Source organism: Patagioenas fasciata, chromosome 1 (assembly GCF_037038585.1).
Source record: "Patagioenas fasciata isolate bPatFas1 chromosome 1, bPatFas1.hap1, whole genome shotgun sequence".
In the NCBI taxonomy this organism is placed as follows: domain Eukaryota; kingdom Metazoa; phylum Chordata; class Aves; order Columbiformes; family Columbidae; genus Patagioenas; species Patagioenas fasciata.
The window spans coordinates 103,993,010-104,016,952 of NC_092520.1; the positions used below are offsets into that span (position 1 = coordinate 103,993,010).

At 35.7% G+C, this 23,943-nt stretch overlaps 1 protein-coding gene across 2 annotated transcripts in view; it reads right to left on the minus strand.

The window, feature by feature from the left end:
• The window catches only part of IL1RAPL1 (interleukin 1 receptor accessory protein like 1), a 735,854-nt gene that overhangs the window by 254,252 nt on the left and 457,659 nt on the right, over window positions 1-23,943 (minus strand). For both annotated transcript variants that reach the window (XM_065849798.2, XM_071812204.1), the window contains exon 5: window positions 23,122-23,275. In XM_065849798.2, coding sequence (XP_065705870.1) covers window positions 23,122-23,275 — 154 coding nt within the window. The remainder of the gene's footprint in view (window positions 1-23,121; window positions 23,276-23,943) is intronic.

Consider the following 23,943-nt stretch of genomic DNA (forward strand, 5'->3'; position numbering starts at 1 on the left):
AATTTAATAAACATCTTCAGTACTAAAATACATCCATTTTTATTCTATAAATTACTTACTTAAAAGTAAAAGTAAGGCTAGCCTCCTTGTATTTCTCTTTTTCACTACTTTACACACTGCAGCCATTTCACAAACAGAATATACATCCATATTGTCATTACAATAAATCTGAATTTCACTTTTGTTTCTATTTAACTAAAAGAATAGACTGGATGGTAACATGGAAGGTAAGGAATGCAAAAAAGATGAATATACAATGCACACAGTAAATACAAATATTATGCCTCATTAAAAGTTATACTGCACATCTACCCAAACCAGTGGTTGCGGTTTTATAAAAGCTTACAGAAGATCATTAATGCTCTTTCTTCTTTATAAAATTATCTAAGAGCCCTTTCACACTTTATGATCTGTACTGAAAATACTAATATATCTCTATGTGTTACACATCTTCTGGTTGAACTCAAAAAGTAAAAATTAGTAACATGCCAGGTATTGGAAGCAGACTTTGTGATAACAAGGACTTCTACTCAGTTGGATCATAGATTTATTTCCCTAGAGAGGATCAAGTTATTCTGAAAGTAACTGATACATGCAAATATCAGTAATTTCCAGTGCCAACTAACAACTATAAGTCTCACATTGATACAAACCTTTAAAGATTCTTTTGCAAAGAAAGTTTTATTTTTCTTTTCTAGTGGAAATTTAACAGAGTATCGAGCTTATAACGGGCACAAAAGTCCTCATGAAGGAAGCTGGTAATTGTAGAATGGATATCAGGATAAACAGGCAATTTATGAAATTACTTTTTTTTCCCTTCTTACAGCTAAACCTGATCTAAAATCAGTTAGAGCCCAGCTAGAGATCTTACGCTTTGAAACATAATTCTGATACATACAAGGCAGTAATTTCAGTGCTTACAAGGAGGTAGTCACCAATCAGTCAGACCAGTGAGGTTTAGCTTGCTGAACCATGGCCTTATTATCTAAAATCGACTTTTCTTCATAAAATATGCTACTAATGCTAATATATACTTCTCTGAGAGAGAGTATCTTGCAACTCTTTCCAGTGTGGAAACGTCCTACTGACTTCAATCTCTCACTATGAGGAAAGAACTATAATTTCTCAGATACTATGAAACAGTTACAGGGAAGAAACTGCCGACAAAGGGACCTTTAATGACATCCTATTTGTGTCAGCACAAATTTCTCTTACTTAAGAATACAGCTAAGATTATACACAGATTTGTGCTCCTTTTTTTCCCCTCTATTGGCCACTATCATTACTGCTGTAATATCTATACCTCAAACAAAGCAATCGGAAAAGAGACTGCTTGGAAGACTTACCATATAGTGTTCTAATAAAAAATATTAGTCCAAATTCAAAATTATTAAAAAAAAAACGAACAAACCCACACACCTACACACAAACATATAAAAACCCGCAACAACAAACTTTCTTGAAATTTCAGTGGTAATGATAATTTTTAGAAATAACCATTTCAGAAATAGTTTAATATCTCTAATTGGCTGCAGTCTATCATGTTAGAAAAGTATTTTGTCAATCTGAGACCTATTTTAAATACCAAATACAGAGGAAATATCACTTCTACCTTAAAGCAGTCTGCTTCATATTTTCACAGTTAATTGTATTTCATTGCAACTTTTGTGTAGAGAACAGAAAAAAAATCTTCCTTTTAAAACCAGAAGAAAATGGTATAGAAAATTTATTTAGTCTAACATCATGACCTTTTTTCTTCAGTCACTCTGTTTTTTTCCTTTACTTTTTTTGCAAGTAACTGGAAATTAGTTCAGATGGATAAAAGATGCAAATTTTTTGAGTGAATAGGACTGTCATTCTAAGACTATTTTGTCACACAACCTCTTTCCAAATTGGTTATTTTTTAATCACTTCCTTCTGTGTTTATGAAGCTTATTTATTTATTTATTTATTTATTTATTGCAAAGCAAATTTTAAATCATCCCTCCCTTTTTCAATTCAATGGATAGTGTTACTCTACTTTATGTTCTGCTCTTTCAGGTGAACAGAGTTCTAAACTGATTACATGAAAATTTATTTAAGTGAAATCATAAGAGAATAGAGTGAACGAATTTTATTTTATTTTTTATTTATTTATTTACTTATCTTTTTTCTGGTAGGTGATTCTAAACAAGCTAGCAGTATCATAATGAAAAGAATGACTAGAACCAACTGGGTATTTATAGTTAATACATTAAATGTGAGAATCCTTGACAATTAAAATGGTTGCTAAGAGCCGAAAGTACCATCACTAGCATCAGAGATGACCAGGAAAGATGTAGTCTTTCCAATTTGTGTCAAAATTAGGGGAAAAATTGATTCATAGGAAGGATGTTTTAGGTCTAAAAAAATGTGTTATTTATTCTTGCTTCCTTGTATCCACCTGTGTGCCTGTGTATGCATACACAGATCTATGATTCCTGTGCATATTTTTCACTTCAGAAGGTATACAGTTCGTTGGTGAGCAAGAGTCATAGAAGAAAGGACTATAGTTTACAGACATCTTGGTCCTGATCCAGGAGTCATGTTTTGCTTGCCCCAAAGGAGCACTAATGACAGAGAGAGAGAGGTATTTTTTAAATGCTAAGACTTTACCTCCTGGGAAAGCAGAATGACAGTCCCATTTGACGAACTTTTTCACTGCCACGTGAGGGGAAGAGAATGTGGTTCTAGAAATGGTCTAAGGGTCAGAGGGGGGCTAATAGAACTTTTCCATGAAGAATGATGATCCAGCAAGGAACTGTAGTCTGAAGTTTTTTTTAAATAAAGTTAAACCAACTCATTCAGAAAATAAGGCATTGTGAATTAATACTGCTGTTAGGTTCAGAACTGCATGCAAAGAAAAGGAAAAATGTGCAATGTGAAGAGCTACAGGATAGTTACAACTTTACATATTCAGTAGGTATTGCCTGGATACTAGTTATGAACCCAGCCAAATCTGAAGTCAACATCTGGAGACTTTTCTCTCCCTCAGAATCTTATCCGAAGAATTTGTGACTGGAAAGACAAGCACACAAAGTGTTGCATATCTCGATCTACATTTTACTGGGTATAAAGCTAATGGTTAGTCCTAGCACTGCTGGGTCCAATCTGTCTTCATAAAAGCCTGCAGGTGACCAGAAAAATCTAGATTAGCTAAAAATGAGTGGCTTTTACCTGCCAACACCATTTCTTGAAGTTTGACTGTTGCATCAATAGCATGAGGTTTGACAGTCGTAGGCAACTAAGCATTGTGCAGTTTTCACTGTCGGTTTGACATGTTGCCTAGTCTAGAAGCATTGACATCTTTAGACAGAGAAACGATAACCAGGTGGGTGCTGCTGACAAGCATTCTGTACAGCTCGTCTTCGAGAAGCGGGGCTGTGGGCAACCTGAGATCCATTGGGGAGAGAGAATGGGAGCAGCATGGGAATATTTCAGCTGACCTTTCAGGAAAATTCTATATCTGTCTCAAGCCTCACAGCAAAGTTCAGGGTTTTGTTCTGCAGTGGCGTTGATGAGATAGGACTAGTAGGAGTGCAATGCAGTCGTCAACTTAAAGGCAACAGCTTTAAATTTGGACAGAACACTGACAGCAGAGTACAAATGTTCTGCCTTCTCTTCACATTTTGGCATAGGCACGACAGGCTATCATTAACAGCTACCCTGTTAGTTGGCAGGGTTTTGTTTGTTTATTTGTCTGTTTGTTTTGAAGTAATATTGTCTTTCTGAATGGTAATACTGATTTTCACAATATAATTTTCTATTTGAAAACGATTATCTAAAAAATGAGTAAAAGAATTAACATTTTAAACAGTTTAATACCATTAAAATATATATATATATATATATATACATACATCCACACTGGTCTCCAACTTAACTTTAAACTTGCAACATTATTTTGTGAAGTGACACCTCGCAAAGCCTCCAGAGAATACCAAGAGAACTTTAGGATCCTGATTAGAGCAATAATGAGTTTCAAGCGAAAACAGCAAAGATCAGTCATTTCTTCAGGCCATTGCCAAGAGTTAGTGTGCAAACTAGTACCTACTGTCAGCTGCTGAACTATGTGACTTCAAAATACAGCTGGGTTGAAGGGATCTTGTAGTGACATAAGTGTACCACAACTATTTTCTTCCTTTCTGTATGAAAAAAAGAATCTGAACCTAGGGAACACTTTAATAAACATCTTGATTTGACATTCAAGAGTTATTTTTCCATTTCTGTAACAGTCACAGGCAAATTATTGAAAAAAGTTTGGAAACAGGACACAGCCCATTTAATTTTAAATGAAGTTATCTGTCCTAAGTAGAAAACAATCTAGATATTGTGAACCTAATTCTTCTATTTATCTACAAACCAGAGCAGAAGAAAAGGTTTCTGCACCCCACCTTCACTAATGTATTTTTGGATCTCTGCCTAATAGTGAGGGCTGTAGTGCAGCCTCCAAAACTATTCAGGTCTCATCTTCTCTGCTGAGATTACCAATGAGGATGCCAATTATTGCTGACTGTAATAGCATTTTCTGTGATGTAGACATTTGTCAGACAGGAATCACAACGACACAAGCCTATTAATTTTAAATAGAAATCTGGTGTCTTTTCCTCCCTCTCCTTATGAATCTGCTACATATGATTGAGAGATTAAGAGAGATTTTGAGCTTTGAGTCTTTGAATAAATCAGCAATGAAACCAAAGAAAATTTTTTAAAGGATCTTCACCTGGAACTGCCTAGACACATCAGAAAGCTCCTGCCTATTACCACTCTTGTAATGCAGCATACAGCAGCTGCTTAGAACATGTTATTTATTTATTTAGTTGGTTACAAGAATCTGTTTTTCAAGAATGACTGACAGATAGTGGTGGCACTTCACTGACTCTAGCAGTGTCACAAAAGTCATTATTTGATGGAAACACTGTGCAAGCAACAGAATTGTATCACTCAGAAAAAAGACTCTGTGAACAGTGTGATCTTTGAAGCAGTACATTCTAATAATTAAGCACCACTAGTGTTACTATGATTTTTTGAGCCTCATTTGCTGTACTATCTGCCTTCTCTAACATATGACCTCCTCCTAAATTTCTTCACTTCCATACATTTAAGTTCTCAATTATATTTTTCATTTACTTCTGCATTTGTATTTCATTTACCATGAAGACTTGACTCATGATACTGACAAAAAAAGGAATCTAAGTAATTTTAGCTATTTTTTCCTGCTGTGTTAGAGACACATATATCTCCTAGAAAGAAAACAAGACATTAGCAAGCAATGTTTAAAAGTCTAATTTATAATGCAAGCATTCGCTTTCTTACAGATGACATACGAAAAAAAAATAGAAGAATTATAAGTGCTTCTCTAATTGTTGAGTTGCTTCAGACTTACGCTTATAATTTTTGCAGCTCGCAATCAAACCCCTGCAACAATGCCTAAGTAGAGTAGCAGACATGCAGAATCAGGTCCCAAAAGCCATTTTTAAAAGTTATTTTAAAACCATGTGATATACGGATGCAAAAATCCCACCTTACTTTTACCAGACAAAATAAAAAATACTTCTCATTTTGCCTTGCTAAAGTGTTGGGCTTTTTTTCAGTGCAGCACAGGGAGGATGGAGGAGGATGTGAAGGCTGTGATGGATTATTTGTACAATAAAGCCACATGAAACATTAATTTCATTTTTAAAAACCTATTCTGATGTTCTTTATCCATTTATATTTATATATTTTTTAACATTTCTGCATAAGATACACAAATATTTCTCAAGTATCTGAATAGGTACCCAACATAACCTTAGGGAGGGAGGAAAACGGGTTCATATATTTGACAGCACTGCTTGTTTTGCTACAATGCTATTTCTAGATTAAAAGCAACTAAGCAAGTACACTAAAATAATGCAGTACATTACATAGTAATAGTTTCAAAGGCAATTTGGAGCATCTCACTTTTGATGTTACTTAGAATAAGGACAGCAATTATAAAGCTTTTTAAACAGGAAAAGCCTGCATAATGCAGTTGAAATATTTCATGATGACAGGTAAAGGCAAAGCTGACAGGTAAAGGCAAAGCTCTTCAATGGATTTCACATAAATTCTAAAATGATTGTGAAAACTACCCTTTGGGGGAAAAAAAATCATTATTTATTAAATAAGTAAATGATGCCTAGCTCTACCTTTAACTGATGCTTTCATCGGATCAATCTATGCAAAACCTTGGGCAGTAAACTTATACGGAAGCATCAGTTCAGTGAGTTTCAGGTAGGGCACATTATCCACCAGCTGAATGCAGAAATAAATAATGTACAAAAATGAACTAAACGTCCATCAACTTTGAACTTCTCTCAGAATGCAACTACTCATAATTTCATCTGAGGAAATCTTTAAAACACTTGTTATAGAGCCTGTTGGCACACAAACAATACATTAAAAGCCTTACATAATGTTTTTGTTTCTGTTTTTGTATTTAAATCGATTGTACAGAGTAAAAAGTAATTTAAGCACATTCTATTGTTTTCTCCAATGGAATGTTGATGGTTATTGTACTTCTGAAGACCTCCATTGTAGCATGGGCTGTTCAAAACTTACAATGGGTTTTAGAAGCTGTGATTACAGCAGCCATTAGTGATGGAAGATACAACTGTATTCACTTAAATATATTCCTGCTTTCTGACTCTCTCACCAGTGTCTTTGGTGTCAATACTATCTTGTGAAAAATGGTATAGATTCCCACAGTAGGGAAAATCATAAACACATTTACAGTAGGCCTTCTTTAGGAAAAAAAAACAACACAAAAACCACCATGTATGTTTTTTTCATCTCTACTAGTGGCAGCTTCTTACTTCTTCCATCTTCACATATTTATTTTCTCCCATACCTACTGAATCTTTCAGGGTGTATTTTTAAAGTCTTCCCAAGCTCTTGTTCCATGGTAGAAGATACATTTCTCTCAAACAAATTCTCTTCTTGCCCACTCTTGTACTACTGTCTTTGTTTGAATTCACAGAAACCCTTTCCTCTGCCCCCAGAAAAACTGTCATCTTTTTTAGGAAAAAGAGCTTGTGCATCACTGTAGGCATGAAAATCTGCCTCTTATCTCATGGAAAAGTTTTCAAGTAATATATTCTAAGTAAGTTTTTTAAATTGTATTTTTCCTGTTAAAAATGACTTTTCCTTCCAGGGAAATAAGTCCCATATATTTCTTCAAAGACATATTACTCAAAATTTGATAAAGGTTAAATATAGCTAAATACTGATTGGTTTGTTTGTTTGTTTTTACTCTCCACAGAACCAAACAAATACACAAGCAACTTGTTCTCCTCTCAGAGAAAAAAGCTGCAAAAAATTTTGGACAAGGAAAAGAGGATTTGTTTAAACCATGAATGTTTTCTGTCAACAGGTGATCAGTGAGCTCCATTCAGATTTATTGAATGGGTATGTGTATGTGTGTAATTATAAACACTTGAATATTTTTAATTAAAAGTACAACAAATAAACCTGATTCTAAAAGTCATGTGGCTATGCTTTATATTTGAATAAGTAAAAAATCAAATGTATCTAAGTTGCAGATGAACCACCTTTTAATCCTCTTTCAAATATTTTAACACAACAATCCACCACTGCCCTGTTGTGATTTTTTTTTTTTTTCCAAAACACTGTGCAGAATACAATAAAGCAGGAAAATGCAAACAGTGTCAATGAAAACCTACTTCAGTATTTCGATTCTATGACGGACTTATTCCACCACTGGCCTAGCTTCTCTTTTAATGGCTGAAATTGCAGAAAAGAACTTTTTTCTGTCCTAACATGATGATAATGCTGAAAGGCCTCTAACAAAATAAATAACCTTTTGCTAAGTATGGTGAAGAAACAATCTATATCCTGAAAATTTAACAGTATTTCAGTTAATTTAATCAGATGTTACCAACTGCCATAAACAAACAAGAATTAAGACCTCCTTTAATTCAGTTCATGAGTCAGAACCGCTTTTCATATTCTGCTCATTTCATTTACTCTTCCATAATATCCTTGAGTAGGAACTATAAGGACCCTCTACACGTGTAGCTATTCATTCTGTAACAATTTACTTATTAAAAAAGTCTGCTTTCTGCTCACAAAATCCTTTTAAAATCCCAAGAGTATATTCATCATTTTCCTATTGACTCAGTATAGTATTTTTAATCAAGTTAATGCAAGTTTTCTGTCCTTTGACACTACGAAGCACTCAGTTTAATACGGAAATTAGGTCAGCTGACATGTTTTTTAGAAGAGTAACTTTGCCATACATTCAAAAATGGAAAGAAAATGTTCTAGTCATGAAAGTTTTCTAATTAGGCCTGGAAGACCTAAAAGCACCATTTATATTGTTTGGGTTTGTTTTATTTTTGCTGAATTAAATAACATTTTTCAGAATTGTTGTTGTAAAAATACAGGTCAGGAAAAACAAAATAATACTGAGAACTAAAGAAATTATCATGTTTCTTATGGAACTATTAAGTAATAAGAAGACCTTGAACTTGTATTTTCTTGCAAATTAAATTAACTACAGCATAAAGTAGGAAACTTTCAGTGCTTTATGCTTTCTGTCCACCCCACAGCAGGCATATATACCTGTATATCTTTCTGAGTAGAGTTTATAAATCACTGTTCCCTCTGCCTCATGTGCATAACAAATCTACTATGACAGATCAGGAGGATGTTTGTGAACCACATAGACAAGACACCTAGAGCAGAACAGCACAGAATTTAGCTTTTGAAAATATGAGATGTAATCTGCCAACTAGCATCTATAATACATTAGAATAAAGCATTACAGAGCACATGCAAAGTATTTTGAAATGTCCTTGACAGTCAGAATAGTTCTTTCAATTATTTTTATCCTTCAGTCTTCTGAGCCTGTCTTTGTCAGAACAATAGTTGCGTAGGACTATTTCCTATTAAGTGTACAGTTTTTTATTTGTGCATAAGAGTAGTGAAAAATAAATGCTTTTCCTGTTATGATCCCATAATTTCCAGTAAATGTCACACATTTTGCAAGTGTCTTTTTTTGTTAATCTCTGTTCCTGGACTCTCATTCATCCTAAGCAACTGTCATTCCTTAAATATGACCAAAAAGTCTAGGTATTGCTAGCTGTACAAAAATAAGAAACATTTCATCTAGCCTTATTTTTCTTTTTTTTCCTGAAGGTGTCGGAGTAGCTCCACAGAAATCTGAATTTGCACATAAAAATCTAAATTTTTTTATTAAAAAAAAAAGCATATGCAACCCACACAAAGGAATGAGCCTATTTCTATTTAAATTAGCTTATCACAATGCATATTCTGCCCTTTGCCAAGTTATTCATGAGTGACTTTTTGAATTCTGAATACTAGCTCAAAAATTCTGAAAAAACTAATGGAATTGTTTTGGAGAAAGAAAACGTTTGAAAAAGTCAAAACAGGATTTCAGCAACGCTTTGCCACTTCATGGAGGAGTGACTCCTCCGTCAGAGGCTGTGGCTCCTCTGTTTCTCAGATGGGGGTAAGTGGTCCCTTTCGCCCACGGTGCCCTTTGACAGAAGCAGTGGTCCCTGTAGCCTCCATCCACCGTGGTTTATATTTTTGAGCTGCCTTCCTACCAAGCCTTCCTTGGCTTATCCACTGCTGCTGTCTGAGTTTTGCACCGGGGAGGACATGCAGATGGGCGGATGGCAGAAGGGCAGGAACAGCGGCAATGTTTGTGGGGAGGCAGGGTTGCCCCTTCGGAGGTGCCCGCTGCTGGCGCTGCCGCAGCACATCCTGGAAGTGGAGCCAAGACCCAACACGCGTTGCTGGTCTGTGCTTGCAAAGGGCAGACTTGGCAAAGTGAGAGGGGCCTGTTTTGGTAACTGGAATCACAAACTGTCAGATTCAGGAAAAGTGGTTTGTTAGGACAGGACCAGCATGGGATGCTGTACGGCAGCTGGTGCTTGGGCTCCAGCGCTGAGCACAAAACCGTGAAGGAAACAGTAGGTGTTCACAGTGAGTAACCCTTGCCTCCCCTGCTGTGCGTGGAATAGACAGGGTTTCCTGGCAGAACTGTATGACAACAAAACAAAAAATGACATCTTGTCTCAGGTTCTTCACCTACCTGGGCATTAATCCCAGTTGATACTGACATTAGAAATGCCTTGCCAGAAGACACAAGCAAGTAATGAACAGAGGTAGCAATTTAAAACAAATTTACCATCTCTATACTGAAACATCATAACCCACCTACTGAATAATGAAACTGTTGTTCTGCACCTCCCAAACTGAAACCCTTGTTTTCAGAGAGGACTCAATTTTCTTTTGTTTAGTTCAAGTTTTATTTAGAACAGTGAAATATGAAAGGAAAGCTTTCAGATGTCTTGAAACCACAATCATCACTTTCAAAGAAAGCACAAAATGGAAAAGGGTACACTCTGTGTTACGTGTGAAACAGTTTATTCTAGCTGCCAAAATGAATCAAAACAGTAATATTTTAATAAAAAGTCCCTTATGTTTATTTTGAACAATGCAGCTAGCTTAAAGAAATGCACGCTGTCCTTCCATCCCAAGAAAACCTAAATATTATAAAAAACAGGAACAGTAATGCTGTTGTAGACATGATAGCTTAGACAAAACTAGGTAGAAGCAATAGATTTTATTAGACCAGTTGGTATATTAAGCCCCTGAGATCTGAAGAGAGCCTGGTACACCCAAAAGCTTGCTTATTTTTTTCAGCTGTACATTTCAGTCTTAAAAACAAGTAACATTACTCACTACAAATTTGTTCCTGCCTGCCTCTAAAAACTGTCATTCATTTTCAGACTTGTTTTATAACAACAAAACATTACGTAGAGGTAGCTTACCATTTCCAAATATTATAAACATAACAACTATGAAACCTTAAAGTAAGAGCCATATAATTTAGGTGCCTATATTATAAATCTACTTTTGAGTTTGTCATCTAACGCTCCTTTGGCAGTCAAGAGATTGAAGTGGAACTTTGTATAACACAATTCATCTGATATTTCACACAAGCATTAGGAGGATACAAGTCATGCCATGGAGCTGCTATAAAGAGAAACTAGCTCATATGCAGATGGTTATAAGTATTAAAGTGAGAGGAATCTTACCTCTAGAGAAAAAACACACAACAGATCATACACTTATCATAAATAAACCTCCCACATCTCGGGTAAAATTATGCTGTGTAACTCTTGATTCCATGAACTTATTAAGTATAAGCTTATTAAGGACTGAGACTGTTTCTTGTCATATGCTGTATGGAGAAATATCATCATCTTGCTTAACATGGGAAGGGTGCAGTAAGGAGAGACAGAATTATTTAGAAAGTGAGAAAACTCACAGACATCTTTCTATTCTAGCTCCTCTCTTTCCACTTTGTTCAAAAAATATGGAGGAAATTCATTGATTTATATCACTCCTCAATCTTTCTTTCATGAAGTTATATCTCATATTTTTAAATTAATGCAGTTCTGGATGTGAATATAATACTCCAAAGCTAAAAGAAAAATTGTATTAAAGAAATGAAAAACGTCATTGCTTGCTCCAATTTCTTTCTCATATTCAAACAATTACTGTGTGTTATCAACATTCCACAGGGAAAAAAAAAAAAAAAAGTTGGTAAAATTGTTTTCCTATATTAAGCTCTCACACAGATAAGTAAAACATCAGAAGTTAAATTATTATATAATTTTGATTTATCCATACTTATTCCTTTTAATATATCTTTCATTTTTAAACTTTTCAGATAAAGTACCCTAGAATAGAAAATTTGTTCTCTTGGCTGCTTTATTTTAGCCCTTAACTTTTTCCAGTAAGCCAGTAGGTGTTTTATCCATACTGATTTCAGGAAGAATAGGAACAAATTACTTACCAAGTGAGTATATGAAGATCTAGAGTTTCAGCCAGATCCAAAATGAAAATTTGTATTTTAGAAATATGTAGACATAGATTGGCAGGATTTCCTCTTTTATTATTGTAAAAAAGATTTAATCTACTCTTCACTCTGGTTTGGATGGACACTACGCAGCTATCATGACTTTCCAGATATTCCATGAGAGAATAAAACAACAAGATGATTTGCAGGTTTGTTTTGGTTTGGTTTTAAATCTAATTTAACTTTTTTAAAATGAACTTCAGTTCTCATCTTTCTTAACAAAAGTCAAAAGATGAAAGATTTCCTCTGTTAAGTCAATGGGCAAACTGTCACTGAACTCAAACAAACCAAGACTTCATTCTTGATTGACACTTGTAAAAGAATTCCAAGAAAAACTTGCTGCTTAAATTTGATATGCACTGGTTTGTTTGTTTGTTTTTCAGTGGTTTTGTTTTATAATATACTGTGGTGTTTTAGATGGTTAATTAATACTGTGAGGCAACGACATGAAAAGAAGCCTGATCACTTTTTTGGGGGTTGTGAAAGGCAGAGTACAGTATTTCTGAGGTTGTCTCAAGACCTGGATGTTCTTTAGGGCAAGTGTACTTTTGATGTAGTAGAATACATCTCAGATATTTTCTACACGATTTTGAGGCTACTAGGCCCTTAACGCTGTATCCAAGCAGGTAATGCTGCAGTAAAAATGAGACATCTTCCTTCTTCTTCTTTAAACAAAATTTATCTGCCTGCAATAACAATTGCAATGATTTCAGATACATGTATTTTCTGGAATTTCTTGCTAAACATAGGTATTACCAATATCATTTCACTTAATAGCTCTGAGTTAAGAATTTGACTAAGCTAACTGAAAGATGTTGAAAACAATGGCAAACAGACCTCCAGTTTAAAGCTATATATCCAGTCAGTGTAACTGTGTACAGATTGTTTTTAAGGACGGAGGCAACACGAGGTCCATATGCTACTGTACTCGTACATTTTATCTTCTAGTTTATTAAAATATCATCCTGAAAGACTCCACTGTACATGTAAATTTTCTAACTCTTTCAAAGAAAGGCTAGGGAAATGATAAATGCTTGGTTAGGACAATATTGTTGGACTTAACATACTCTAGAGGAACATTAAAGTAAAATGAAGTCTTCTGATTCCATAGCAATAATGCAAAACATTAACATTGAATGTCATTTAACTATATTTTAAAAGGTTGCTTTACAGGCATCTTGGGTGCCTTAAGAACAGATTTATTTAATTTTTGTAACTTCTTATTGAAGTAAGGGTTTATAAGTCTTTTATGTCTTTAGTTGTCACTAACACAGTTTTGGATAAATGTTTTTGTCTACAGTTTCTTTTTCTCTGTAGAATGCAGATCATCTTAAAATAATCTTCACCTCACTAAACTGAAACAATGAGAAGCAGCACCATGGTAACATCTATTAAAAAAGTTTATATGACTTATGAAGAAAGGGAAACTGACTTAGAAAAACAAACTTCCATCACACCAAGAAATGGTATATCCCTAATATTTTCTCAGTTGATGTAAAAAGAGATTTGTTTTGAGTTATTATTTTTATGTTAGTTTTTAACCTTACACACAAAGCCACAACTGAAAAAAAAAAAAAATCAGCAGGAAAAAATAAAATCTAAGATAAGTTTTAAAAGACATCCTGTTCCTAGTGACAACACTATGGACAGAAACAAGCAAAAATGTCTTTTTTTTAACAGCAGTACCCACAGCAACACACTGTACTTGTTCGATAATACCTAATTTAAGTGGAATTCTTCATTTTTGTCTTCATTTCTCCTACTGATAACCTCATACTTAAACGTTTCCTAAACTTTCACTGACACCATATTGTCAACAGGGAGTACAGGACTCCAACAGAAGTCATGACTGCATGATCAATTACATTGTTTTGTAGCATCTGTTCAGGTAACTATCACAATTGGCACATATTTTTTCCATTTGTTAACATTGTATGAGATAAGCAGAGGCATCAATGGGCATGACACAGTGAAAAAGGATCATCAAAATAAGCTTGTAAATACTGAAACTTTACATACTAAACACAAACCTTTCTAATATGTCTTACAGCTTTATAAGTAATGTTTTGTTTTTACATTATTCACACAAAAAGCTATAAGAGACTGATCTCTTCTGAGGATACACTATCAGGCAGAGAGGTTGACCTAGGTTATAGCAAGGGAAGTGCTGAACAAGGTGTACTTGTGTAAAAAGCATTAGTAAAATAAGAAAAATCAGCAATAGGGGCCATGTCCTGGAGGATTTTTTGATAAATGACAGAAAAAGGCAGCAAATAAGGAAAGTATATTATAGAAGGTGTATTATACATGAATTAGGACTTTGTCCAGAATGACAAGCATGTAAACACATCATCCAAAAGGAACAAATTACTACTCAGATCTTGTTTTAGGCAAAGGAAACTCTACTCCTTCTACAGTCCATAGAGACTGTCTTATAAAGTATGTTCTGAGCAGTCAACTCTGCCTGCTTCCCTGAATTACTGTCTAGAGGAGCTTCTCTCTCTCCAGTGACCACAGATGGGAATAATCTCCACTTCTTAAAGCTGACCTTTGTAGACACCCTGATTTGGCATATCACAAAGGTAGAAAAGTCAGAAGACCACAAACAGCAAGGTTCAAAACAGGGTTGGGAATCTGTCTCCCTTATGCATCTGTTGGTTTTCTTATTTATAATTTCAACCCCTAACATACAGCATGCAGCATCATTTGCAATTATTTTGAAGTAAAATACATGAAGCTTTGCTCATCACTGTCTTTATATAAGGCTGTTTTTGAATAACTTACTAAACCCATTTACAATGAATATGTAAAATGAGCATTTATAGAGAATGTTTTAATCAAATCTCTACATACCATTCTGATTATTATTACTCAAATGCACACAGGAGATTAATTTTGAACCTTCTTTTCAGCCTTACAAAAATGATTGCATCACAAAAGAAGATCACTCATTTCTAGTTTAAAAAAAAAATATCCAACCCACTCTTTAGTCATGAATTTGTTAAGCCTACAGGATTTTATGTATTATAAGAATGCTAGGTCTGTATTTTAAACATGCTGCTTTCATAATGAGTCTATTGTTTGCTTTATATTTTATTAGTCTTTTCAGAGAATAATGGTAAATAGAATTTCTATCTGAATATGTTCTGGAGTTGAATTAAATTCATGAGTAACAAAAGGAATGAGCATCATCTCAGTTGTGGACACACACATATTTCTAAATCTAAAACTGCTCATTCCAGCAGGACTTGTTTTCAAGGGGACTTTGAGGAGACTAATCAAGGAATAAAGTAAATAAAGAGTATGTCTGAGAAAAGGGTTCAGGAGTAAGAACCTACTGATCAGCTCTGATTCCATCTGTGAGGTGTAAGGGCTTCTCACTTATATATGAGAGAATGGGAAAAATATTTTAATATTTAAAACTAGAAAAGGCATGGAGGAATCAAATAAGTAATGCTCCAACTGCAAGGCTGATGAAGTCTGTTTGCTTTATGTTGTTCCTTATGGAGAACTATTTGACATCGCAGTGGGGACACATATCCTCTCTCTTAAACCAAAAGACTCATTTGACCTGAGAGAAATTCTGCAAAACCAGAAAGAGCTAGTGCTTTCAAATGTCTTGGTAATATAAGTAACAAAAACAATGTATTAAACCCAACATTTAATTAAAAGAAATCACTGCTGGAAAATATCTTTGACCCATGTTGTGCACTATGACTAAATTAATATTATGCTGTTGAAATATGATTCTTTCCCAAGTCTGAACATACGCTTAATTAAGTACGTAACAGAAAGTAGGTATGCCTTAATTAAAATTCCACATATAAAAGAAAAAAATTGCTAATCTGACCAACCTGAAGGTATAAATGTCTAAAATGGTTTTATATATTGCAGGACTTTTTAGAACACATAATTACATAACCAGAAAATAAGAACCACCAATTCTGCTGTTTATGTGAATGTTTTCATTAGTTACAAGCTAGAATAATCAGTGCATAGTTTGTATTTTGTAAAGCATATAATTTCTAAGCATATCTTAGAACAATATGGAAATTGATTCAAATCACTTATAATACATTTTCAGTGTGAGATACTGATCTTGCAAATGACATTAAAATCCAAGCAAAAAGAATCATCCTAATAAAAACCTGAAAGATACACCCATATTATAAGCAGAAATCATAATCTAGAAGACAAGTATATACTTATTCTTGGTAAGGAATGGGTACATAACATCTGACAATTTTGTGTATTATTTACAAATGTTAGTGCAACGTCAATGCCATTAACAAGACTTTTCTCATAAAATCAGAATTGTTAGCACTAAATATGGTTGTTACTTTAAAGGTGTACCTGAGGTGGCAATCAGTTCCTTATAATTTAAGCTAAGAAAGGGCAATGTGTTTTCTCATTCTTTAAAAGGACAGACAATAATATTTTTCCATGGCTTTGGGATTTTCAATGGTTACATGAGTCATTCTATATTCCACTGTGAGGCACATAGGTATGTAAGGTGTAAAGCACTGAGGTTATCATAATAAGAATACACAACATCAATACTGAAAATAATGTGTCTATATATCCACAGTTTAAAATTCTGTAATAGTAGCAATGGTTTCCCTTACGGGAGACAGCAAAGCTGCCAAAGTGCATTTTGTGGAAAAATAAAGAAGCTCTTGGAGTTAGTGAGAGTCCAGAGAGGAGAGGTGAGGAAGGTAGCTGCTGTCATGTCCCACCAATGCCCTAGCTGGCTCACCCTGCCTGCCTTAAGTAATCCAGGAGACGAGCTGCTAGTTAATTTACATTATTGCAGTTGGTTACACATATGGCCTTTTTCTTCCAAAAAACCCTTGTTAAGGTGTTTTACCTTATACCCTAATTCCTATGTTTAATACTAGAAAGAGAGCTTTTTATGACTGTTCACAAGTTCAAGAAAACTGTTTCTACCCTTTCTCATATTGTCTGAAGACATTCTATTTTTTCTTCTTCAGTAAGATTTATGTTATTATTCCTTTTTTATTAAGAGAATAATCCAATCCTGTCTTAAAAATCATCAGGAACTTCAGGTCACTCAAATATCACTGTAGTTTCAACATATTTATCGGATACATTCCTTGTATGTAGCTATGTGCAGATGTCACCTTAGTATTTGGTCTGCCATTCTAATTTATGAAGATTTTGGTGTCTGTGACTTTAGAATCAGAGATGCAAGCTTGTGTGAAACAACAGATACATTATTTACATAAAGTAGCATAAGAAGTCTGTGATAGAAAGATCTCCTACCCCACAAAATCAGCCAAGGATCATTCTCCTGGAGTCTCAACAGTTTTTTCGTTTGATTTTGTTTATAGAACACCTACATTATCATTTTGGGGAAAAAAAAATAAATAAAGGCTGTTTACAACAAATAATGTTGAGATGTTTGAAAAAATAACAGCCTGGGTCCAAACTTAGCTTCCAATCTGAATAAACATTTTCAGTACAAATTGTTCACAGCTTCAACATAAATAAGGTTACCTTCCAAAATAATAATTTTTATCTTCTTCATTCCATTCTGCGTTTTGGAGAGACAAAGGAATAAGAAAATTTTAGGTAATTGGAGAATATCCCTATGATTGTGTAACTGCTCTCTGGATATTCTTCCTGTTTTTCCTTGCCTCTGCTAGGTAGTAGGAAGCACAAAAAATACAGCTTTAATTCAGTTCTGATCTCTGCTTAATACACTGAATTCTGTTATGTCAACAACCAGATATCTATGATTTCTTAGCATAATAATTAACCATTTCATTTCTTACTAGGCAATGGTAATGATGCATAAAGGTGGATCTTCAGCTTCTATGAAATACTACAAATGTGTATATATATATATATATATATATATATATATAACATCTGGCTCATGGATTTATTGCAGCAGTTGGGGGGCAGGGGGGGGTCTGTTTCTAGAGGAAAGGTAACATATTACAGGAAAAAAATGTAGAAAGTCCAAGTTCCAATCCTACTGAACACAGAAAATGGAAGAAAATAAGTGACTGTCTTTTCTAATGGTGGGTGTATGATGGTGGCATACCCACCACTGTCCACAAGCTAATGCTAATGAATACAGAGAGAGTTTTTTTCATAAATGACATTTTGATAAACACGTTACAAGTTGATAAACATATTATAAGTTCCCATATGTTCTAGAAAGTCTGAGGCAAACTCATAATTCCTACTCATATTTTTAAATTTCTTTTATTCAAACTAAAAAGTATGTTTGGCAGAGAAATATCAAATGTCTTCAAAATAGTTTTTTTCACTCCTTGTGGAGCTGGAATTTATTGATGGAATTTGTTCTAAGCAACAGTTCACACAAATGTCATCATTTATTGATACTGCCTGGAGACATGCTGGAGACTGTCTGTCACCAAGATACATAATTTCTTTTGTTTCAATTAATTATGTTTTCATTAATGCAGTAAAGTCATCAACCATCAATTTAATTTTCTACTTAAACTTTCACATTTGGAACATTTATTTTTCGGTTCCTGAATTGTAGTTTAATTCCTTTTTCTAAACAAGCAAACACTCTATTCTATTCTTCGTTTATTCTGTATATTCCACAATGCACGTCTTGGCAACTCAAACTGTTTTTCAGCTCACAGAAAAAGCCTAAGACAGGCACCTAAATCTTGAATCTTTTTCTCTAAAGCATGGATTAAAGGTACAGTGTAGCACAAAATCAGTAGTGTTATGAGTAAATCTGTTCGTTCTGTTTAGTCACATAATATTATACAGATCGTATGGAGACCTGCAGTACTACCCAAGCAATTTACTGATTTTGAGGTTGTTCTTATGCAAGATCCTAGAATCATAGAATAGTTTGGTTTGGAAGGGACCTTTAAGGGTCACCTAGTCCAGCCCCCCTGAAATGAGCAGGGACATCTTCAACTAGATCAGGTTGCTCAGAGTCCCATCCAACCTGACCTTGAATGTTTCCAGGGATGGGGCATCTACCACCTCTCTGGGTAACCTGTGCCAGTGTTTCACCACCCTCGTTGTAAAAAATTTCTTCCTTCTACAGTCTAAATATACACTCTTTTAGGTTAAAACCAATACCCCTTGTCCTATCAAAGCAGGCCCTTCTAAAAAGTCTGTCCCAAACTTTCTTATAGAAGCCTTTTAAGTACTGAAAGGCTACAATAAGGTCTCCCCAGAGCCTTCTCTTCTCCAGGCTGAACAACCGCAACTCTCTCAGCCTGTCCTTACATGAGAGGTGCTCCATTGCTCTGATCATCTTTGTGGCCTCTTCCGGTCCCTCTCCAAGAGGTCCATGTCTTTCCTGTACTGAGGACTCCAGAGCTGGATGCAGGACTCCAGGTGGGGTCTCATGAAAACAGAGCAGAAGGCCAGAATCACCTCCCTTGACCTGATGACTATGCTTCTTTTGATGTAAACCAGGATACAGTTGGCTTTCTGGGCTGTAAGCATACACTGGTGGGTCTTGTTCAGGTTTTGTCCACCAGTGTCCCCAAGTCCTTTTCCAAAGGGCTGCTCTGAATCCCTTCACCCCCCAGACTGTATTGGTGCCGGGGGTTGCTCCAACGCAGAGGCAGGACCTTGCCCTTGACTGTTCACATAGGTCCTTCTTGAGCTTGTCCAGGTCCCTCTGGATGGCATCCCATCCCATCCCTCAGGTTTGTCAACTGCACTCCTCAGCTTGGTCTCATCTGAAAACTTTCTGAGAGTGCACTCAGTCCCACTATGTCATTGATGAAAATATTGAAGAGTACTGGTCCCTATACAGACTCCTGAGGGACACCTCTTATCACTGAACTCCATCTGGACACTAAGTTGTTGACCACTGCTCTCCAGGTGTGACCATCCAACCAATTCCTCATCCACCAAACAGTCCATCCATCAAATACGTATATTTCCAATTTAGAGAGAAGGATGTTGGGGAGGACTATGTCAAAGGCCTTACAGAAGTCCAGAGAGATTACATCTGTAGCCCTTCCCTTGTCCACTGATGTAGTCACTCCATCATAGAAGGCCACTAGGTTGGTCAGGCAGGACTTGCCCTTAGTGAAGCCATGCTGGCTGTCCCAAATCACCTTCCTGTCCTCCATATACCTTGGAAAAGATTCTAGGAAGATCCGTTCCATGATATTCCCAGAGGTGAGGCTGATAGTTCAGTAGTTTTGAGGATCCTCCTTTCTACCCTTTTTAAAAATGGATGCAATATTCCCCTTTTTCCAGTCACTTGACTGCCATGCCTTATTAAATATCATAGAGAGCGGTTTGGCAACAACACCAGCGAATTCCCTCAGGACTCTGGAATGCATCTTGTCAGGTCCCATAGGCTTCCGTATATTCAGGTTCTTCAGGTGGTCATGAACCAGAAGGACATGTCAGGGGAGGTTTAGATTGGATATTAAGGAAAGGTTCATCACCCAGAGGGTGGTGGAGTACTGGGACAGTCTCCCCAGAGAGGTAGTCATGACTCCAAGCCAAGAGTATTCAAGAAGCATTTGGACAACACTCTCAGACACATGGTGTGAACTGTGGGGTTGTCCTATGCAGGGACAGGAGTTGGGCTTATTGATCCTTCTGGGTCCCTTCCAACTCATAACATTCTACAATTCTATGATTCTATGTTTCTCTTACAGTGGGAGGCACTTTTGTCCCCCAGTTGTTGTCTTGCAGTCCATCCACTTGAGTGGTGTGGGAAGAAAGCTTGCCAGTGAAAACCAAGGCAAAAAAAAAATGTTGAGTACCTCAGCCTTCTCCTCTTCTGCTGTTATCAGTTTACTAGTTGTGTTCATCAGGAGGCACCCTTTCTTTGACCTTCCTTTTCTGGCTGACATACCTGTAGAAGGCCTTCCTATTATTCTTTACAACTCTTGTCAAGTTCGGCTCCAGCCATGCGCTGGCCTTCCTCATGCCATTCGCTGCACAACTGGGCAGTATCCCTATACTCTTCCCAGGATACCTATCCCTGCTTCCACTGCCTGTGCATTTAGTTCTTCCCCTTAAGTTCAGCCATCAGGTCCTGACTCATCCATGCTGGTCTCTTGCCTTCCTTTCCTGATTTATTACACTTAGGGATTGAAAGCTCTTGGGCTCTATGGAAGATGTCCTTAAAGATCTGCCAGCTCTGTTCTGCTCCCTTGTCCCAGAGGGCAGGGGGTCCTATTGACTAACTCCTTGAAGAGCTGGAAGTTGGCTTTCTTAAAACTCAGGGTCATGATTTCACTCTTCCCCTGACTCACATCCCTCAAGACTGTGAACTGCACCAGTCTATTATCACTGCAGCCCACGCTGCCTCCAATCTTGACATCAACAATTAGCTCACTTGCGTTTGTGACCATAAGTTCCAGTATCGTATCCTCTCTGGCAGGGCTGTCTATTACCTGGCTTAAGAAGTTATGTTCAACATACTCTAGGAACCTCCTGTATTGCCTACAGCTTGCCATGCTCCTTTTCCAGCCTATGTTGGCGTGGTTGAAGTCCCCCAGCAGGATAAGAGCCAGCTTTTGCACAGGTGGAAAATGTATAACCCCCTCCTTGTGCAGTAATTAATTTTTAGCACATCAAAATCAGCCAAGAGTTTTTCTGTCTCTGTCTAGTTAAACGTTAAATACTGAACTCCTACCTACACTACAAGTGATGAATTATATTTTTTTAACTACTACTAGAAATAGTAACATACATCTGGAGCCAATGCTTTTTTCTTTCTCCTTTCTGTCAGCCTAAGTCTGTTTGGAATGCTGCTCTGCAGTGGAGCCACCAACCACAGGGACAGAAGGGATCACCTGAGGACTGAGGGCAGATGCACTCTCTGAACCCTTATATCATATATGGAAAAAGATAATTGACAACTTCCTTCTGGTGCATATCAAATTCTTGAAGACTCTATCTCTGCTTTCTTTATGTGAGAGTCAATGAAACAGAGTATATGGATGTTTACTGAGAGGTTAATCATTAGACAGTAGTTGCCTGTCTGTGCTGACCAAATAAATCTATTCCATACAAAAGGAAAATTATTAAAATATCCTGGATATTGAGCTTAAATAATTATGATTGATTACTTGAATTCTCTCCAAGCAACATAAACAATAGGATTTTCAGACTAATCTACTAGAAGAAAATTACAAACCATAATTCTCTACAATCTCTGATAATGTGGAGGGCAAATGGGAACCATCCAAACAGAAAGCAAACTTTTCACCATAAAAGGAAATTGTTACAATTCAACCTAAGACACCAGTACTGTTACTAGTAGTCAGTGTGCAATAAATTGATATATTAAATGCTAAAAAGGAACAAGAGAAACCTACAGAACTCCTCCTCTAAGATTTGTTTCTTGTTTTATTTGGTACTTAGAAGGTTCAGTAAGAGTGGAAGCATCTTTGTGTACCATATGAATCTAATTCACCTCCAGTGAAAAATCCTGTTTCTGCTTTCTTTCAGGGAATATACAGTGGAACTACATTGCATTACATAGGTTGTGATGTACTCCTGTCTTCCAATGTCATCCTATAATTGTAGAGGCTAATTTTCCACCTTATGTATAATGTTCAGTTATATTTACATGTTTGTAAACCAGAGGTTAGAGATCTGGTGAGGAATTGAAAATTTAATGGACCATTATTCATACTCTTCTGCCACTGTGGACATTACTAGTACAGCATACATTTTGTTTTCATCTGTGATTGATTTCATGTATTAATATGGCAGTTTTAAATGCAGATTATTTAAAAGCATCTTCTTAATGGACATATTGTCATGTGCAAAGGTAATTAGAGGAACTGCTATTGGGTTATAGCTACAGCTATTCTCATGTCCCAAGGCATTTAACCACATGAAGACGTATGACAGCCTTAATGATCTTTTGTTACTTCTTGCTGAAGTTACCTGTGCCTTGTCCACATTTTCCATTCAAAACCAAGATGTACCCACAAGCTTTTGCAACAGACCAGAACTCAAACTTGTTCAAAATGTTACACATACTACTGTAAAGTATTCAGGACCGCTTTGATGTGTCAACTGTTCATGTCTAGGCACACAGCAAAGTTTTGTGAAAAAGTTGTTTATGTAACTATGATGACTCAAATACGCACAACTGAAATCACAATATCCTATGTTAATTCTAAAGATGAGAGATAGCAAGAGACTGTAATTACCTGTTACTGTTAATTCCGTAGTTCTTCTGACAACAAAGAATCCATATTTTAACTCACAAGTGTAATTTCCAATGTCATCCTCTCTAACTTCCCGAATGACAAGAGTGTCCTTTTTAAATACAATACTTGATCGCCATGTCTTTGACTTGCATTCCTGTTTAAAGATAATAGAACACTTCAGTGACTATGTTCTTACACTTAATCACTGTTGACAATGCATCTCAAAGCTAAGGAGACTAGGCAAGAGCTCAGGGTAGTTATGAGCTTTCCACATACTAAATATTTGAAAATCCAGTTCAGTTATGTGTTGCCCAAAAAGGAAAAGAGACTACAGAATTTTATCAGCTAACTTAATATCTGCTCTCTGATGAGAAAAAGGACTTGATTACTTTGGTGAGGTTTTTTGACATTAGTTTGCTGAGGGAGTCCTATTTCATTTACTTATTGGTCGTTACATCTGTGATCCATGACTGCTATATTATCAGTAGATAGATGTTGTAGCTTTTTTAAGAAATTTATGAATAAGAAATGTAGAAAGACATAAGATGAGAATGAGAAGAAATGAGGATATGTTATATAGCTCTTTCTGAAAATAATTTAGAATCAAAGTTCTCTGAACTCTTAGCAATAAGTGATTTTTGTATCTACAAAAAAGTCAAAACTTTGTTTTTTACTACCAATATATTATTTTTTATGCTACGATAGAGAATATATATTTTTGCATACATGTTTTTTTTTGCTCCCTAAATTAATTAAATTATTTTCACCCAAAGAACCTAGGTAACATATGAAATTAATTATTCCAATATTTTAGTGGGTTTA